Source organism: Rousettus aegyptiacus, unplaced genomic scaffold, assembly GCF_014176215.1.
Source record: "Rousettus aegyptiacus isolate mRouAeg1 unplaced genomic scaffold, mRouAeg1.p scaffold_m13_p_2, whole genome shotgun sequence".
Taxonomy (NCBI): Eukaryota; Metazoa; Chordata; class Mammalia; order Chiroptera; family Pteropodidae; genus Rousettus; species Rousettus aegyptiacus.
In genome coordinates this window covers 177042905-177063396 of record NW_023416295.1, presented here as the reverse complement: position 1 = coordinate 177063396, position 20492 = coordinate 177042905, and the positions used below count along the sequence as shown (strand labels likewise).

Sequence of the window (20492 nt, the reverse complement as noted above, 5' to 3'; positions counted from 1 at the left end):
GGTTGCGATTAATAAAAATTTATGAATCTGGAAAAAAGACACAAATAACCAATGTTAGAAATAACTGCAAACGGACAAGTTAGTGTAACAAACTCCTTTAAGGCCAAAACCCACCACACCTCCCTCAAGAGAGACACTGATCGCCCTGTGACTGCGCAGGAGCGGGACTCCTAACCACAGCTCCCCCGAAGAGCAGCGCAGGCCCCGGAGCCTCGCGGGCAGATCCCCCAGGAGCTCCGCTCGAGCTTCTCGGGACAGCTGAGAGGAGGGACAGGTCCCAAAGCACCAGCGAGGTCAGCGCTATGCTGGCATCGGCCGGACAGACATCGCAGGGAAATTGCAGACCGGCGTCCCTCGCGAACACAGTCTCAGCCAGTCGAAGCCGACCACACGCACGTGTGCATGTACACACACGCGCGTGGCAGCACCATGGCCACGTGGAGTCCCACACAGGAACACCGGTCGCTATCCAGCCGTGAAACCGACCAGAGGAACGCTCGCAATAGCAGACCAGGCGGTAAGAGCCGCACAGTTTTCCGGTTTTCTGGCTGGAGGCAGGGAGAGCGCTGGGAACCCACGTGGGGTCAGCCCCACGGGGAGCGGGGAGCCCCAGGAAGGCCCGGCACTCAGCGCCTTGTCTGCTCTGTCCTGGCTCCTGGCCCCACGCGCAGGTGACTTTCCACGTTTGTCTCCTCTCATTTAGCATCAACAAGTGAGCAGAGACAAGCGGATGTGGTCACAGAACTGACTACACAGTAACAAAAAGCTGGATTACAGACAAAATATAGATTAGGTCTTTCTTACCACCACTGTAACAAACATGGTGGGTTAAACACAGATAATTCCACTCTTCTGGGGGTGGGGAGTCTCGGCTAAAATCCGGGAGCAGGCAGGTGGCTCCTTTGGGGGCTCCAGGACGGCGGCCCTGGCCGCCTGCAGTGTCTGCAGCGCCCTCTGCCCGAGCTTGCGGGCCCTCTCTACCTCCAAGGCCGGCCTGGCAATGGCGCCGCCTCCCAGCTCTGGCTCCCACCTTCCTGAGGGTCCTCATGGTTCTACTGGGCCATTCCCCACAACCACCCAGGATCCTCAACCTCATCCCACCTGCCACGACCCCTCTGCTGGGTGAGGGACAGTCAGGCACAGGTCCTGGCATAAGGCACAGACCCCTATGGGGGCCGCTGTCAGGCCACCACACAGGTGTAAGTCAAGCAGTCACGCTGAGGGAGGGAGGGAGGGAGCCACGTGCCGGAGGGGGGCATGCACCAGGCGCCTCCGTCTCCCGAGAAGTTCAGGGACGGGAACTGGCTGGTGACAGGCAGCAGACCAGCGCTGCCAGGGGCAGGGCACTCGGCCGGCCGGGTGGACACGTCCAGTGCCAGCGTGTGTGCCGTGCCCTGCTTGCCCGCAGAGCCATGGCAAGGCTGGCGGTGGTGTGCCCATCGGCTCCCGGGTAGGGCAGTGAGGGATTAACTGAGCCCTCACGGTGGAGGCCCGGGGCAGCCTCGAACCACATGGCCTTCTACGGCAGTCACCGTCAAGTTAACCGCAGCTGGACAGAGCGCGCCACATTCTCCGGTGGCCCCACGTTAACGAGGGCGGCCCTCGGCACTGGGCCGAGTTAGACGAAGCTACGCCAGCAGGCTTGCGACGCGCACGGAAGCCACGTGTGCAGCAGCCTCCACGTCTCGGCCTCCTCCTCGGCCAACCTGGGCTCAGGACGGAGGAGCACACACCGCTCCGGACCGCACTGACCCTCCCTGCCCTCGGTGCGGCAGCATGCCGGATCGCCGCCCGAGCAGCGGGCTGCGGCACTCGCTGTCACGGCAGACCTCGTGCTGCCCTGGTCCAGGGCAAGCCGTCCGCCGCGCGGGATGCCCTCACCCAGCTTGCCCCAGACCCCGTGCTCTGCTGGCTCGTGCCCTCCGCCCACCGGGCCCAGGCCCTCGCTTCTCCTCCAAGCTGGGAGGCGGCCTCCTGGCGACAGGCAGCCCTCTCCCTCCCTCGCCTGTCAGTGCTCTCCCACGCGCGGCAGATGAGCCTGAGCACCCAGAGGGCCTGACATGGTCCGAAGAGGGTACGGGGGGGTGGGGGCGAGGCCGTGTCCCCAACATGTGTCTGGCGGCTGCGGGTCCTTGCTACACACGTCTCCCCCGGCTCCCGCACCGAGCTGCTCTTTGCCGGGCATGGAAGCTGCCGTGCGGTCAGCCCCGGCGCACAGAGAGGCTGGGCTGGCGGCGGGGGCACCGCGCCCCGCCCCCGGCGCCCGCACCAGGGGCCTCGTTCTCTGCTCCAGGAACACAGCCTCGCTCCTGTCTCATCGCCCTCAACTCCCCAGCTGCCTGTGGTACAGACAAGCCAGTCTCTGCACCGGAGGTGGCTTCTCCTGATTTTGCCGGAGAACGTGTGTGGTCACGAGTCAGCGTCCCACATCAGACAGTTGTCCTACCTCTGCAAGTAACGGCTGGAAAGTCAGTATGTCAATTTTCTGTTCCACACATTTTTTAAGTCTATCTGGTATTGGATACTGTGGGAGGAAACTCGGAAGCTGTCGTCTTGAGTTCCTTAAAAAAAAAATTCACAAGTTAAAACTGGTTCTTACTCGCCTGAACATTTTATACAGACATTTTCATTTAGCCTTTCCTGTTTCAGAAAAACCAAAGTTCACTCAATCCAAAAATAACAGACGGAGGAACTGCTGTCCTAAGTCAGCAGTTTGCCAACGTTTATTTTAGCTTCGGGGTCCCCCCGTCCACCAGCTGTCATCGGGTGCACTATGTCCACACAGTGGGGAACAGAGCAGCCTCACCTATAACAGGAGAATGAGCTGGACGCTCAAGAACCTCCCAGAACCAGTGAGTTTGAAACAACTGTTCTCGAGCGTGGTTCCTGATGAGGGCGTGACCACCACCAACCACAGCCACTGCTGCAGGCTCAGTCCCCCCGCCCCCGCCCCCAGCTCTGCCTCCCCTGGTGTCACTGAGTCGGCCACCAGCAGGAGTGTCACTGCTGAGTGCGCCAGTCTGACCGGCACCAGAAACGGCGGAAGAGGAAAAGCTGGGAGGAGAGAGGCCGGGGAAGGAGAGGTGCTGAGGTGTCCAGTGAGGGGTGGGAGGCCCCCTTCACGTGACAGGCTGTCCCCCACGGTGAGTGGAGGCACGAGGCACCGCCTGCAGTCCCAGTCTGCCCTCATGTGTCTGGGCACCGAGCGGGGGAGTGCACCCTGCCTCCTGGTTCCACAAACTGTCACCACGCCTGTGGGTCCCCTTAGCTCAGCTCTGTGGCACAAGCACCCCCAAGAAACCCCAAGGCCACAGCAGCGCCAGGGGGCCGGCACCGAGACAGGACACCCCCCTGTGGGTGCGGGTGGGCCAGAGCGTCGTGGGAAGGTATTCAGGAAGCGGGGGCATCCAGGGGGAGCTACGTGCTCACGGCCACCACGAGCAAGAGGAGGGGACAGCCCGCCACTGCACGCACTCGGTGCAGGCCGAGGGGTCCTCCTCGCCCGTGGCCATGAGAGGCTGAGGGCACAGACCCCGTCTGCTCGCGGCCTGGGGTGGCTGGAACCTCGGCTAAGGAGGTTCGGCACCGTGCGGCCTTCGGCAGGCTGGCCGGGCTAGCATGGGGACACTGCCTCCCGGGAGGGCGGCAAGCACAGGGTGGCCATGCCCCAGTGGGCCGCACCGGCCTAAGGCAGGTGCAGACGCGGGGGTTCCGAGCACGTGTGACCTGACCAGGACAGACACTCTGTCCCTAACTTCAAGACAGGACACGTTGCTTGTTTCAGAGATGCTCCCAAATAGCGACAACGACAGACTAGGGGGTAGGTTTACTCACTCCTCTAGTGAAGCCAAATTATCTAAAAAAAAAGCCATGAACAGGACAGCCGGGGGCGCAGAAGCCCCAGCAGGGAGCCCTGCCAGCCGGGCCACTCCCCTGCCCGCAGCCACACTGCCTTCTGCCCCAGGGCACGTCCCTCCAGGGAGCGCTGACCCTCACTGACTGACCACGGCTGAGCTCCGCGCCGGAAAGTGCACGCCGCAGACCTTGCAACCATGTGAGGGCAGACGGGACTTTACAAACGGGACTGAGGCTCAGAGAGTCAACCTTCCCTCAGCCGGCACGTTAGAAGTCCACGGTACTTCACCTTACACGGTTCTGGGCGCTGCCGTTTGGAACTGAGGGTTCCCGGTGTTACAGAGGTAGCATGTGTCCCCCAGCTGGCTCTGGCCGGTCCCCCTGCTAACCCACCGTGACTGCGGCTGAGGTGAGCATCCATGTGGCCAGGACGAAGCCATGAACCAGCTTCAGGTCCCCGCACGCCAGATTTTTTGGCACCAAACTTTAAACATAAATCTGCTTTTCAGAGGTTTTTGACCTGTAGCATTCTTACGACACCCTAGCTAAAGTCTGGGTGGTCCCCAAGTCCCCCAGCCACATGTCACTAGCAGACTGCAGTATTATTTTTCTTAAATTTCGTTCTTCAAAGGTGTCCCATCTTCAAATGGGCTTTGAGTAGCCCACCAACCCTGCCGCCCCACGAGTGCCAGTCAGGTGCTGTGGACAGCCCCGAAGGCCACGTTTGCCCTGTGGACCCCCACTGGCGGGTGCCACTGGCACCCATCTGGATGCAGGTGTCAGATGGGCGGGGCTGTCGGGAGTGCAAGGTGGTGGGAGCCCAGGGCCAGGGTCCCCGTGAGACCAGAGGGTGTGTGTCGGCCTGGGGCGTCGCAGGCCCCCCTGCCCAGCCCTCCTCGGAGACGGGGCGTGCAGGCTTCGTGCAAACACGCCCGTCCCCAAACGCGACGACGGAGCGCGGCTGGCCCGTCCGTGAGCCGTCCCCACAGCCCGGCGTGTGTGCTCTGGTCTGGCTGTCTTTGCGGGGCGCGGTACCTTTTCTGCGTGGTCACGACGACGGTTGTTGTTTTCGTGGGAGCCAGCACTTGGGGACTTTTAGACTTCTTCCAGGAGAAGGGCTCTCGGACGGCTATGAGCGACTCCAGCCTGCTGATCACGCTCACGTCCAGGAACCGGCCGATGACGAAGCTGGAGAAGCAGAGCAGCAGCAGCTCCCTGCAGCGGCCGGGGCTCCTGGGGACGGGGCGCAGTGCGGTCAGTCACGGAGCGGGCCGGCTCCGCACGCTGGCCCTTGCGCTCGCACAGTGGCCGCCCTGAGTTTCAAATGATCCCTTTCACGGGGAGAGCGGGCTCTCTACAGTAAGCAACGCAGCGTCTCCCCAAGACAAAACCAAGCACACAGAGCCACCCGTCTCATCATTCCCAAAGTCGAGGGCAGCAGAAGAAACGTTTTCAGTGTGCCCCAGTTTACACTGGGGTGGCTGGACACCACCCAGAATGCACCTTTTGTTCTTGGCTGCCCGCCCAGCTCCCGCTGCTGCACTGACCCCGGCCACTGCACACACCTGTGGCCAGCACTTGTCTCTATGACAGCATGTTTGAAACGATTGTGTAAGGTGGCCGTGCCACACACCGTTGACTGAAGGACTCTTAAGTGGTCCCCTGTGGTTTGATGCTGATGGCCTGAAATAAGGCTGTGATTTACTTGGACCCATGTTTTTAAAATGACTAAGAACAAATGCAGGTGACAGAAGAGACGAAGGGAAAGGCTGCAGCCAAAATACCAACTGGCATGTGAGCAGCAGGCGGAGGCGGGGCTCTGACGGAGGGGCGGGGCTCTGATGGAGGGGCGGGGCTCTGGATGGAGGTGGCGGGGCTCTGGATGGAGGTGGCGGGGCTCTGACGAAGCCGAGCGGGGAGGAGGCACAGGGGGCCAAGTCTGCGCCTACCGCCTCCCGGGAGGAAGGGGGCCAGGAGGGGCAGAAGGATATCAGGCTGAGCTGAGGGACAAGGGCGGGAAGACATGGGCTGGCTCCAACAGAGTCCCCTGTCACTGAGAGTCGGGGAGAAGGGGAGCGGACACCTGCCTCTGAGGATAAACTCGCTCAAGCTGTGTTCTCCACCAATGCTTTTGCTTATGATATTTATTCCACTGAAAGGGCTACTGAGTGCTGTTTATAAGCCTAACCTAGAAGGACCATACATGTAACCTAAACAGATAAATGTACGAATATCCCCAAGGCAACTCTCCAAACCCTCTGGCCACGTACTTGGCATCACAAATGATCACAATTGCAACTTTTCCACCTGGAGGAATGAGCCCACCAGGTTCGGGCTCTGTCACCTGCTTCCTTGAGATATTCTGTTCCTTTTCTCCATTTTCTCCTTTACAGGTACTGCTGTCTGGGAGATGAAATGCAAATCCCAAGTCAGACCCAAAGGGCGCTGGTTCTGGCAGCGGCGGCATGCTGACGGAGCGCGTGCGCACGCGACAGGCGCACGTGGGCGCAGTGCCGGGCGGGGATGGGGGGCGGGGTCCTGCCGGGAGCACGTCTGGGCACTCCTAGAACCTCGGAGAAGGTCCAGAGCCCAGGAGCTCACAGCGCCAGGGGCCACGGTGGCCAGACTGTTCTGGCCGCTCGGCCCCCGCCCAGGCCCCGCTGCCCCCAGTCCCTCGGAGCTCACGGGCCTCTGATCTGCGGTGGCAACGGCCAGACACCTACCTGGGCAGACCTCTCTGCCACCGGGCAGGCTGCTGTCCAGCACCTGGTCGGCTCCATCCTCTCCGCAACCACCTAACGAGCTGGCACCGTCACCCGAACAGCCCATCTCCTCCGCAGAGCCAGAACCGGAGCGCGCTGTCGGGCACGGCTGGCCTCCGCACTGCGCCTGAAACCTGAACTGTCTGGCTCTGTCCCAGCCAGCCAGCTTGCAGCTGACCAGGTCCTGCGGCACGCCTCCTTTATTCCTGGACGAAGAGCGCCTGCCGTGAGCACACAGAACTAACACGGAGACGCTCCGTGAACACAAAACACAGACACCAACGTACCCGGCGAGTGGCAACCGCAAATACCTTTACGAGTATGAACAAAAAGAAAGTCCTGAAGTGAAACATTTCAAAAAATTTTCATAAAAGAAAAAACCGGGCAAGGTAAAGTGGGTTCTACAGAATTCCTTAAATCGCAGTTTAAAAACCGTGGGCATGATTCACTTTAGCAGCAAACTTACTCTATCCAGATCACCAAGCTCCTACTTCTGCCTTCCTCCAGCGTTCCAAAATTCGTCATCCTCGTTACTTCGATGTCGCCTTTGTCTTTTAGTAAGAGGGCCCCACAAGCCTCATCAGCAGCCTCTGCCCCGGTGGAGGCAGAGTTGTCTCTGGAGAGAGCCCCACAGACAGGTCACTGTCACCAAGTCACCGCACTGGGGAGGCTGCCCCCCGAGGCACTGCCACCTCCCCCCCGGCCCGCTATCCTGGCCGCAGGACGAGCTGCCAAGAGGCCAAAGTCGGCCCCCAGAGGTGACCAGAACTGATCGAGGGAGCCTCCAACACTTAGGGTCTCAGAGAAGGACAGCCGTCATCTGGAAGAAAATGACTATAAACTAGAGAGGAGGCGACGTGAAGGTGGCCCCTTCAAGGAGGTCCCGATCCCGAGAACACAGCAGGGACCCGCTCCACCAGCAGCCGAGAGGGGCTCTCCCTCCCCTCACCACAAAAGGAGAGGGTGTCTGGTGTCCTCTGTCCAGTGGCCTCCCAGGCTGCTGCGTGGGGGCTCGGGGAGCTCTGCTGCTTAGGGACCCGTAGCCTTCCTCTGGAAAAGGTGCTGCTGCTCCGGAGAATGCAGGAAAGCAGCACGAGAACCACGCAGACTGACTGGACATGGAACCAGGCCGCGCCCGGGCCTGCCGCGGGAACCTGGCCCATCGGCGCACGGCCAGACCCCGGCGACCGACGCAAGGCTCTGGCCGAGGCCACCGCTGACGCCCCGTGCCCTGACACCGCACACGTCCCGAGAGAACAGGCGCAGAGAGTGCTGCTCAGCACCCAGGGGTCGCCTCTGGCCCTGGGAGGCGGAGTGCGGTCTGCAGAGGGCCCTCCCTGCGCCATCGCGCCCCTGTCTCTGGCTCTGGCTCGCACCTGAAATCTTCCTTGCACGGAGCTGAGGACCTTCTCTTAGGGTTCTAGGGCCCCCGCTTGGGGGATTCGCCCCTTCCTACGTCTCACATTTCTGAGAACAGCTAACAGGGAAGCTTCTCTCTTCAGAAAACGGGCTTCCGTGTGTCCCCTTGCCCTGCTGATGGCGCTGCGGGGCCTGGCTTGCCGCCCACCGCTGGCCGGGCGCCGTCTCGAGGGCACAGCTGCACACGCCCCTTCCGACGCAGCGGCCCAGGGCGGGCCGCCAGAGGTGGACTCGGCGCTTCTGGCCCTGTCCACCCACTCACTGACGTGCTCAACACCCCAGTGACCCCTTCTCAGCCGGCAGCTGCCCTCAAACTCCTCTTGTATACACTCCCCCGGCCTCAGAGCTCCCTCCAGACCAGAGCGGTCGTGGGGGCAGCAGTGGGGACAGCTGGGCCTCGGGTCTCGCACCCAGCGGACAGCACCTGCTAATGGCTGGGGTGTGGGCCTGAAGGAAGAGTCACGAACATCACACAGGTTTCCTGTTCAACCCCCAGAAATGCAGCCAGGGAAGGTGGCGGAGGTGCAGGTCTGGAGCAGAGTGGGGACACAGCCCATGAGGACACAGCCCAGGCATGGCTGGCACTGGCCAGTGGGTCCATGGAGTGTGGACGGGCCCGTGGGACAGCAAACACACTGCCAGCCCCAGAATGCGGCCCTCCGTCCACAGCATCGCTGAGCCCACGCCAGCTCCGCGTGCAGGGCTGACTGCGCAGTGGCTGTGCGCGCCCCTGGACCCTGCCAAGCCCCTTCCTCCCCTCGCCCCCAAACACCCACTCTGACAGACAGACGAGGAGGGATTCTGGATCTGCAGAGTATGGGTCCAGCTCATGGCCAGTGTCCAACGTGGAGGGTGGGGGTACACTCACTGCCCGGTGAAGATGGCCATTTGAGGCAGACAAGGGAGGGACCTCATAGACCAGGTCTGGGACTAGGCCTCCTCCCCCAGGATAACCAGCACCCCTAGGGGACCCCAAGGCCCCCACAGCTCCCCGGGAACGGGCCACCTACAGGCAGGAGCCGTCCCATCATGCCCCACCCACACTATGCCACGCCACAGACGCAGCTCCGCAGCCCCTGAGCCGCCTCCCGGACACACAGCAAGCTGGCAAGTCGCACAGTGTGTCGGGAGCTAAGTGCGGGGGCAGCAGCGTCCAGAGGACGCGGCGGCCCTGAGGCCCAAGCGACGCCACCCTCGCCCCGGGGGGCGCTGAGGCAGCACGGGGCTGAGGCTGTGGCCGGCCAGCATCCGGCCGCGGACACAGGGCGCTGCCCACTGCTCGACACGTGGCGGGAAGCGGGGCACAGCAGCTGCAGCCCCACGAGCACAGAGTGGGCTCACCGGACACAGGGCCCAAGAGGACGAGCGGGCCGGGGAGCAGGGACAGTGCAGGGCGGCATCCAGGGCCGCCCGTCACACTCTGTGACACACGCCCGCAGAGGGGAGGCCTCCAGGTGCCGAGGGAAGAGCATGCATGACACGGTCGTTTGGCCCCTTTAAGAATTGCCTGTCAGCAGGCTCCAAAAAAGCCACGCGCTCGAGGACAGAAGACACAGACGCGCAGCTCGGCGTGGGGACCGCTGACGTGGACCGAGGATGGGGAGCGGACCTCCCGCTCGCCCTGTGACCAGCCGCGAAGACCGCGGGGACCCTCCAGACGACCCTGCCTCCAGCCGCCCGCCCAGCCAGGGCTCGGGCTTGGCCTGGCGAGGTCCCCGACCTTCACGGACAGCGCCCCGGCCAGGCAAGCCGTCCCGCCTCACCGCCTGGCCACCGGCGTCATGCAGAGGGCTCTCCAGACGTAGCAGGACTGGCTGCTCTCCACCACCAGGGCGCGGACCACGTCGTGTCTGCGGGGCACGTAGCCCTCCGGCAGCCGCAGGGAGTCCAAGGTGAAAAAGATGCAGTCGTCTATCACGCCGTTCCTCCCGCAGAGGCTGGACACGCAGACCTGCGGTGGGCGGGCGCGCGCCCCGTCTGAGCCCCACGCAGCCTGGCCTGGCCGAGACGGCCCACGGCTGCGCGCCAGCACCCCATCCCGCGGAGGGCTGAAGGGGACCGGCACCTGCTCCGGGAGGAGCGGAGCCTTGATGGTTAGCGGCGTCGGGACCTCGGACCAAGGCTGAGACCCCACTGGAGGACTGGGGGCGTGGGGCCCGGGGTGCGGCCTTTGCTTCTCTGGGCTCAGCCCCCACCCCCAGTTCTCTCTGCGCCCCGGACACGCCCTGCCACGCGCAGGCCGCCTCAGCACTTTTGTCCATGCCAAGTTAAGCTCTCAGCTTAACAGAGAGCTGGCGAGGCCAGTCTCCAAGGATCCCCTTGGGGAAACCGTGTGCTCGGTAAGAAAACGGTCTTTTCTGGCCCAGACTGAACCAGAGCAGAGCCCCAGGCCGCCAAGGGGAATGCGGGGGCGGAAGGCCAGCACCTACCCGGTCCACGCGCTTGTACCTCAGCGGCTTCACGGACACGGCTTCGCTGCTCCAGGTGCCCGGCCGGATCCAGTACTCGGCCTCCACCCAGTCTCCCTTGCACGGCTCAAAACCTCCAGGGAGGGAAACTGTGTGTCACTCGGACGCTCTGACCCCACAGTGCATGGGCCGCTCCCGAGGGGTGTCGTGCTGGAGTCCCCACGCCCTGCTGAGACATCAGGACGAACCCACCAGCCCAAGCGCCCCCAGGCCCCTGGCGAGCGGTGGAGCAGAGCACAGCGCAGACCGACCTCCTGTCCGCAGAGAGGACCGGCCGGGCAGTCACGCATCTGGCTGGCGGGGTCTCGGGATCCCCTCTGCGTTCACATATTCCCCACGCTTTTGTTAAAACCCCCAGAGTGGTATTTCTGACAGCTGCAACCGAACAAGCACGGCGGCAGACCTCCCCCCTGAGGCGTGGACGCACGTGTGCTGGACAGTCCCACTGGCCTGCGAGCACCTCACTCTGCCAGCTCTGTCCAGACAATGTGAGTGCCCCTCCCCGTGAGGGAGACACAGGTGTGTGGAGATGGAGGCAAGAGCTCCGAGACCTGCTGGCTGGGCAGCTCTGTCTACCCTGGCTCAGGTGGGGGGCACTCGGTGGCCCTGCCAGCCCCCCCGGCGTGCCCAGTAGCTGTGCTGTGGCTTGTGCCATGGCCTGTGGGATGCAAGGTGGCCCTGGGCCCCCACTGGCAGGGTGGGTGGGGAAGCCGGAAGGTCCAGTGACATGAGGTGGCTGAGCTGTCCTGACACGGAACAGGGAGAGTGCAGTCTGAGCATGTTTGCATGGTGTGAAGTTGCTAGTTATAACCTTTTAAAAATTATCTTCCAATAAACATTTTTGCTAGCAATAAGCTCAAAAAACAAAAGCACGTAACTGGATACTGAGTTTGTTTCTCAAGAAAGCTGCTGCTGAACACATAAGCGCCCTGCCATCTGCTGCCGGCGCCGGGGAGCGCAGGGCCAGGCGGCAGCTCTGGTGCTGCGACGCCTGAGACGGACCTGCCCGAGGCCGGCTGGCAGGTGTGCCGGGGGCACAAGGTGACAAGCTGCACAGACACCTGCACCTGTCGCTCTCTGAACCACGATTTCACTTAGCAAATAACGGTTTACTTTAACTTTGCTTTTCTATTCCAAATCTTCCTAGACACACACGAAAAGCGAAGCAAGAGCTTTCCATGTGTGACCTGTGTAAACAAGTTACTTACAGAGAAAAACGACACAAATTCAAATAAGTTTGATTTTTTCCCATCAGAATCATGGAATTAAAGAAAGATTTTGGAAGGTCTTTCTGTTGAAGAAAAAATATCTGATATTGTGACTGCTACTATAAATTCAGTTTAAAAAACCCACCACTGGAGATAAAAATTTTCATCTTTGTCAGAACACAAACACAAGTTTTGGTGGAATAAAGCGCCATGATAAAGCAAGATCTGAACGTGGTGAGAGGCCCACAGGCAGGCGTGGGCCTGACCGTGGCACGTCCACGTGCCAGGCCCTCCCTGCCCACTGGGGGGCCTGCCAACTCACGGCACTTACGGATATGTCAAGGTGAGTGACGAGTGACTGCCAAACTTCCGTGACAGAGCTAATGTTAACGAAACAGAAGCATGGGCCTAGGGGCCCCATCACCCCAGTTCTACAAACGTTTGAACCTTTGAAGAGGTGCTTTGTAAATCAAGCCTACGACGTATGATGGTTCTCCTTTTAATTTTTTTTCAGTGAGACCTCTTAATTTTGGTTATGCTTTGTTCAAAATCAGTTGGAAATCTTTAATCGAAGTATCGGCAGGTGTGGGACCAGAAACGCTCAGCTTCAGAAGCCTTTGTGGATTTAGTTGCTGCAAGTGCGGCTGGTGAGCAGGGAGAGGAGCCCCGATGCCCCCCGGTGGCGGCGGCACGGAAACAAGCAGCGGGTCAGGGCTGAACTCCCGTGGGCTCGTTGCGCCCTGACCCCTGCCGTCTGTCAAGGAGACAGAGGTTCCCTAACGGACGCACGCAACCGACAAGGCCCGCAAATTCACAGCCTCCAAACTGGGCGTCATGTTCAAAAAGTTGGAGAGACAACTTATTTGACATTTTAGTTTATGAAAACATTTGAAAATATTGCAACACCTTAGTAGCTACAGAGGCAAAAAAAACAGTTCCTGTGAGAACAGGCCTGAAACGGTTATGCACGTCAACAGGAAAAAACTCAGATTCAGGACTATCTTACATTTAGCAGAATTCGCTCTAATAATATTTTCTCAGTTAAAAATACCACAGCCTACAGAGAGAAAGGTGCCTACAATGTCAAGTTCATCAACCTTGACATGCAGCTCTGAGACTCCAGGCCACTGCGTGAAAAATAAAATTGTGATCGTATTAAGAAATGTACGTTGTTCAGATCAATACCAGTGACACGGTAGAGGGGATGCTAAGAAATTAAAACATGTCACCACGTACTAAGAACAATGACTGAATAATCAATATTAAGTTGTCTTAATATCCTTCAATGTAGCCAGTATTACTTTTTTCTAGAAAAAATTTTAGTTTTGCAGTCTCTGATTAATGCTACTTTAAAGGTTACTAAATGTGATAACATCAATCTGCTAAGCAACACATAAACTTTCAAAAGTGACTTGGCTGTGATTAATTTTAACACCCTCTTCCGTCCTCAGCTGTGCACCAGCGTGGACACGACGTGGTCACCCTGGCTGTGGCTTGGCTTGGCGGGGGCACAGGTGCCTTTAGGGAACCAAGCGGAGCCAACCCCGCCTTGCCCCCTCCTCCCAGCACGGTGCTGGCGCCTTCTGTGGCTCTCTGCAGACGGGCACTGTGGCCACCGGGGCCAAAGTGGCTGAGAGTCGCAGGTGCTCGCATGCGAAACAGCCGAGCCGCGGCTGGTGTGCAGACCTCCCCCAAGCGTCGCCCGTGGGCCATGTCCCAGGCGTCTTGTCCTGTGAACTGGGCCGATGGCCGACACTGCCTCAGTGGTCAGAGGCTGAGGGAACTCCCCACTTTCCCCTCCATGCTGTTCAGCATTTGCAGGACCCTGTCTCCCCAGTGACACCCCTTCCTGAAGTCGGCACTGCAAGTGCACCCCCCCCCCCGCCCCGTCCTGGAGGAACCCGGAGCCTGTGCACCCACCCAACCCACCGCTGCGTGTGCTGCGCAGCCCCGCAGACGGAGCACTCCGTGCTGCTGGTCCCCTCCGGCCAGCGGGCGCTCCGATGGCGTCTGGCCCGCAGCAGGCTCGCCAGGAAGGAGCCGTGTGAGCCAACTGTCCCTCTGCAAAGGAAAAATGGGGCCCAACCCGTTTTCCTGCCGCCAGGAGGGCAGAGGTTCGCAGCGGCGGCCTGTGGCCTCGGGAAGTCTCACAGGGATGCACCCGCCCTTCCGTTTAGGTGCCGTCTGTGGCTGTGTTCGTGCCACCGGGGCCCCAGAGGCGAGTGGCTTCGAGACACCAGCCGGTAGCCCACCAGCCCCACCACCTGCCCCTCCCAGGCGTGGCCTGCCGACCTCGTCGCGGCTCCCCTATCTTTTCACACCGTTTTCTCTTTCGAGAATATCCTCCTATTTGGTGTTCACCAAATTCTGTGATCACATCACAGCGGCCACGTGGACGCCTCTCAGAGCAAGTCCTAGTGCAATGGACCTGACCATGTGGGGACTCTCTCCCTGTGCCTCAGGCCATCCTCAGGGGGTCCTTGCACTTCCGTCCTGCCGACAACCCCGCAGCACACCCGTGCCCCATCCCGGGGCGGCTTCCCGTTGCCGTGCTCCCAGGGACCCAGAGGCCGCCTCTGGAGCAGAGCCACGGCAGGGCCACCTTCCAGAACCGAGACCGCCTCTGATGGAACAGTGACTTCAAAATCCCGGCCAGCCACCTGTCAGTTTCACTCGGGGGACTCTCGGGCTTAGCAGCCAAGGTCAGGCCTGGCTCTCAGCGCCCTCCTGCCCAGGGTGGCCCGGCTGGAGGGGATTCGTGCCCCTGTCCCCTCGGTGTGCAGCTCGCAGTGTGTGCAGGGGTTCAGCTCAGAAAGCGCCTCCTGACTGCGAGGTGCAGACAGCCTGCTCCCTGCCGGAGAAAGGGCTGGGCCTCACTCGCCTGCCTTGGTCCCCGCTGCCCACCACTGTGCACGATGGACACGGTCAATGCTCACTGACTTAAACTCCATCAGTGGCACTGACGAGTTATTTCTTTAGGTGTGAAAATATGACCTTAAATCCGTTAAAAACAAATACAATTAAAAATAGATATGAACTCTTGAAAAGGTACAAGGTTATGCCCAAGCCCCATTTCAGAACTTAAAAAACAGCACTTTTGTATGTCTGGAATGGTGTTAACTGAGGTTGACAGCTATGACAGGGAAGTTACCCGGCGATCGGAGACTGCATCCCACAACCGAGCTCGGACAACCGACACACGCCTCCCCACCCCGGAGGGCACTACCTGCAGCCAGCCCGGAGCCGTTCCAGCCCCCAGCCTCTCAGTACACAAAACACGCTCTCGCTTGACCCTCGCAACAATGCATGTAATCATCTCAAATCTATCCCATAAAAATGAAAACCAAACCAACCCATAAAAGGCAGGTTTAACTGTGAGGCGGAAACGCCTCGGCCTACCTTCACACACACTCTCCAGAGAGAAGTACGTGGTCTGACTGATATAGCCGGCGCCCTCCATCAGCGAAGTCACGCAGCCAATCAGCACGCGCGGGCTGGAGTCCGACAGTCCTCGGCCTTGGTTTTTGCTATCATCTTCCCATTTATCAGAGACAGCTTCCACCTGATAGACAGACAAACCACTGTTTAAACCACAATACGAGCAAACTGAAGACCAGCACCCCTCGAATACAGATGCAAAGTTCCTCGCAGAAACACTAGCAAACTGGGTGCAGCAGAATGTGAGAAGGGCCCCACACCATGACCAAGGGGGCTCGGCCCTAAAGGCAGGGGTGGTTCGACATGCCGACGCCGACTGAGGCGCCGGCCACAGTGGACGAACAAGGGAGAGCACGGCCAGCCCCGGCGATACGGAGGGCGCCTGGAAAACTCAGCACCCTGGCACGATAAAACGCCCGGTGGACCAGGAGAGGAAGGGAAGCCGCTCAGCACGACAAACGCCGCGTACGGAGCCCACAGCTCACGTCAGTCGTGGGGACAGACTGGGAGCGCTCTCCCCCAGGATCAGAAACCAGACCCGGACGCCTGCTCGTGCCCTCGCTGCCCCAACAGGACTGGACGCTCCAGTCAGAGCGACTGGCAAGAAAGAAGCAAAAGGCGTCCACTCGGGAAGGAAGTAAAGCTGCCTCCGTTCGCAGATGGCACGATCTTACATACAGAGGCCACTTGACAGTCCGTAAAAAACGGTCACGGCCAACAAATGGATTCAGCAGAGTTGCAGCCTTAAAATCAACACACAAAAATCTGTGGTGTTTCTATACACTTGCTATACACTTGTAAACGATTCAAAAAAGAAAATTAAAAAAGTGATTCCATACATGCAACAGCATCAAAAAGAGTAAGACGCGCAGGAATAAATTAACAAAGGAAGCGGAAGACTCGTACGCTGAAAATTACAAAATGTGGCTGAAAGAAGTTAAAGGACACGAAACACGGGACGACTGTTCACGGACTGGGAGGCTTAACGGTGGGATGGCAACTCTATCAACGCAAGCTACAGATTCAGTGAGTCCCCATCAATATCCCAATGACATCTTCTGCAGAAATAGAAAAAAACATCCTGAATTTCATAAGGACTTTCAAGGGACCCAAATAGCCAAAACCATCTTGAAGAGGAAGAGCAGTTGCAGGGTTCATACTTCGTTCTGAAACTTGCTTTGTAAGTCAGCGAACTCTGTGGCACGGTGCTGGCACAGGACAGGTTCGCGGACCTGTGGAACAGCACGGAACCCAGGCACAGATCCCCACGTGTCAGTCAGCTGACCTTCGGGAGGGTGCCTGGCCATTCAGCGCGATGGGAAGGGGTTTCCTGCACTGCGCAGTGTTCTCAGACCACCGCGGCGGGAAAGCCGGACACCGACATGCAGAGGACTGAGGTCAACTGTCACCCAGCACCAACTCGCACCAGCGCAGAATGGATCAAAGACTACATCTGAGAGCTAAAGCTATAAAACGCTTAGAGAGGAAAGCACAGGTGAATATCTTCACGTTTTGAATTCGTCAGTTTTTTAAAGTGTGACATCAAAAGCATAGGCAATTAAAAAAGATAAACCAGACTTCATCAAAATTTTGAACTTTTGTGCCCCAAAGGATACTATCCAGAAAAAGTGAAAAGACAATCCACAGAATGGGAGGAAAAATTTGTAAAGCATTTATCTGGTAAGTGATCAACGTCCAGAATATATGAAGAAGTTCTACAACTCAATGAGAAAATAAACAACCAGATCAAAAAATGGGCAAAGGACTCGAACAGACATGTCCCCAAAGAAGGTAAATAACCAATAAGCACATGAAAAGACGCTCAACATCACTCATTACTAGGGAGCTAATAATCAAAACCACAAGATACCACGTCATGCCCACTAGGATGGCCACTGTCAACAAGAAAAAAACGGGGACTATCTCACGCTGGCGGTGCAGCAACAGGAGGCCCCATGCACAGCTGGGGGGGGGGGCGTGTGAGGTGGTGTAGCCACTGTGCAAGAATCAGGCAGTTCCTCGAAGAGTTAAACCAAAATTGCCATATGACTCCATGATTGCACTCCAAGGGATATACCCCAAAAGGCTGAAAACAGGGGCTCAAAAAGATACTTGTTCACAGCAGCAGGATTTACAACAGCCGAAAGGTAGAAGCCACCCAGGTGTCCATCGATGGACAAGCAGGTAAACAGTGCAGTCCACCCACGTAAGATAATGTCACACAGCCTTGAAAAGGAAGTGCTCATACATGTTACCTGGATGAACCGCGACCTACAATGCTAAGTCCAATAAGCCAGACACCACAGGCCAAATGTCGTATGATCCCACCGAGAGCAGCCAAATTCACAGAGGCAACGAGTGGAACAGGGAATCGTTTAGGGGTACAGGGTTTCAGTTTGGGAAGATGCAGAAGTTCTGGGAATGGATGGTGGTGATGGCAGCACACTGTGAATGTGCTCGGTGTTGCCGAACTGGATTCTTAAAATGGCTAAAACGGTAAATTTTTAAGTTATGTTTTACTACAATAAAAAACCTGAATAAAAAAAAATTAGAGAAATCCCAAGGGTCATATAAATGAGCCAATGCCACACCTTTCATGGTGAAAGTGAGCATGTGATTAATGCTGGCAGACGGAGCAAAGGTGTAAGCACAGGTTCAAGTGACTCAGCCATGTCCTGGAGGGGCTGAGCGCACAGAGGGCTGGGCCTGAGGGAATGAAGGGCAAGCGGAGGTGTGGACAGGGCTTTCCACACGGACCCGGCAGCATTCCACAGCAGAGCGAGCGAAGACTCTGAGCTGACAGAGTGTCTGTGTTGCCCAATATGGTCCCCGCCAGCTACATCTAACTCTTGAAATATGCTTAGTGAAAGTGAGGAATCAATTTAAAATTTTATTTACTTTTAATCAATGTAAATTTAAATAGCCACGTGACTAGAAGCTACTGTACTGAATGCAATTCTAAAATTCTATTTTTACCTGCAGAGTTTGAAGAAGATGATACTAAGCATTACGATGACATTTATTAACTAAAACAGTACTAAAGTACATCTCAAACATTTTTAAAAAGTTCCCGAGGTCAGTAAGTTTGCCAGCTTTCAAATCACGTGACAAAAATAAACAGCTTTCCTGTATAGGAATAAAAAGATTAATTTGAAAACACAAAATGAAATTATACTGATGAAACACAATTATTAAATTCTCAAAAACTCAACAAATAATTTATAGAACCTAAATGAAAAAAACTACTGAACCATAGAGTGTCAATGAAGGCTTAAATAAATGGACAGAAGGAATCCGTGGACAGAGAAGATGTCATACGATCCACACGACACGCATCCTAAATGGACCAACAAACTCTGCTGTCCAAGGCAGACTCAAGCTGAGGACAACAGAGTGGCCCCCATGTCCATCCAGAATGAGGGAAGGGAAACCTGCCTACCACCCACGGCACCACCAAGTCATGGGGCCACACACACATCAGAGCCAATAGGGCCCAGACAGGGTCCCACGCAGTGTGTGACGAAGGGACCTTCCCAAACAGTGGGAAGCAGCGGACTACTCAGTGGGACTGCTGGGGGCTACTGGAAAGGCAACGTCTGCTTCCTCTCTCAGTCTGTATACCGAGTAAATTCCGGGCAGATTAAATACTTAAATGTTAATAAACAATTTTCAGAGAAAAATCTGAATGTAGATTTGTAATAAAAAGTGGAATAAGCCTCTCTAAGGATTCTTAGAGCTCAAAGCTACAGAGAGAAGACACATTTGACTATATAAAAGTTTACAAAACAAGATGACTCATGAAAAATATCTCCAGCACTTTCATGTAACTTTCCTTAAAAAGCTCTAATGTCCTTAATGCAAAATTTTAAATAGTTGACAACAGCAAAAAAAAAAAAAATATATATATATATATGGACAAAGGAAACAAATTCATAGAAAGTGAAAAATTAATCTACCTTAAAGCGTAAGTGCAAATTAAAATTATTAATCATTGTTCACAGATTAGATTAGCAAAGATTCCAAAAAATGAGGACATCTACATTTTTGTCAACACTGGGTAACAGGCAGACTCTTGCCCTGCTCCTTGGAGTGTGAACTGGTACAGTATTATTGGAGCGTAATAAGATGATAACCACTAAAATGTTAAACGTGCGCACCTTTTGTCTAACAATTTTACCCCCAAAGATATTTTAGTACAAAAGTACTATTTTTAAATGAAAAAAAGTTGTTTAATAGTGGAGTCCACTAATTATCTTTGCTAACTGGATACCGAAGGATCTAATAACTATACTTTTGAAAGACTAGAAAAATAGGTATAGGAATGTTAACACTTTTCCTCCATGCTGTAAAATGACAGGCAAACTTGTGAGCTCTAAATTTCTATGCTGAACGATTTATAAGGATCACCACTGATTCTTATAACAGAAACCATTCTAAGAACAAACGTGCCCCCATGCAGGAACCTTCCACTCCCTTCCTTAGCAAGGCTGTCCTTTGAGAAGTAAACAGACAGCAACGTGGAGCCCCATGAAGACTGCCCAAAGTGACTCGGGCCTTACCCTGATCGCCTTCAGTCCACTGGACACTTTATTTTCTTCCACAACTGCAATAACTTCCTGCCCAACATTCAGAAGCACTTTGCCAGTCACAGCCTCATTGGAGAAGTAGATTAAATCGTCAATCATGCCATAATCACTGCAGTACCTTGTCACAACACCCTGGACGGTTTTCAACTTGGTGTCACCTGCGATGGGTAAACAAAGAGGTCAGATTGACCACAAAAGCCAGCCACAGCACACGTAAGCCCTAGGAGGGAGAGGTGGAGTAAAGGAGCCTTGTGGGCTGCAGGGCCCCCCAAGGGGGGTAGCACTCCCCAAGGAGGCACAGGCGGCAGACTGCGCAGGGGCCTGAGGGCACAGCGGGGTTCCAATCCCAGCTCTGTGACCGCCAATGGGTGACCCTGGGCCAGTCAGTTCCTTAACCGCTGCCGTCTCCACCTAAGATTACTGTCTGCGGGACAGAAGCGGCAACGCAAAGACCTGAGCGGCTAGGGCGCAGGGAAGGTTGGTCGTGTTCCACCAGCGTGCCGCCAGGCGCTCCTATGCGCCATTACCGCTACCATTATCTTCTGCCGTCGACGACGACACATCAGCGTCAGGACATTGTCTATCATCTCACCAAACAAGACAACGGAAGAGCCCTGGGGGGAGGAGGGGCGGGTGCGGCGGGCGAGCCTGGCCAGGGAGCAAAGGCAGGGGACGCCCTCGGCCGCTCGGTGACCCTTCCCACTTCTGGCCGAGGACGCCAGCTGCAGCCTGTGTCCTCTGAGCCCTCATGCCCCT

General features: G+C 56.9%; 1 protein-coding gene across 1 annotated transcript in view; it reads right to left on the bottom strand.

The window, feature by feature from the left end:
- MOV10L1 (Mov10 like RISC complex RNA helicase 1) overlaps positions 1-20492 on the bottom strand; it is a 42756-nt gene that overhangs the window by 21834 nt on the left and 430 nt on the right. The window contains exons 2-10 of the mRNA XM_016125357.2: positions 19710-19894; positions 15112-15274; positions 10466-10578; positions 9800-9987; positions 7084-7233; positions 6579-6823; positions 6126-6258; positions 4891-5088; positions 2447-2561 (exon numbers count right to left, since the gene is read on the bottom strand). Coding sequence (XP_015980843.2) covers positions 2447-2561; positions 4891-5088; positions 6126-6258; positions 6579-6823; positions 7084-7233; positions 9800-9987; positions 10466-10578; positions 15112-15274; positions 19710-19894 — 1490 coding nt within the window. The remainder of the gene's footprint in view (positions 1-2446; positions 2562-4890; positions 5089-6125; positions 6259-6578; positions 6824-7083; positions 7234-9799; positions 9988-10465; positions 10579-15111; positions 15275-19709; positions 19895-20492) is intronic.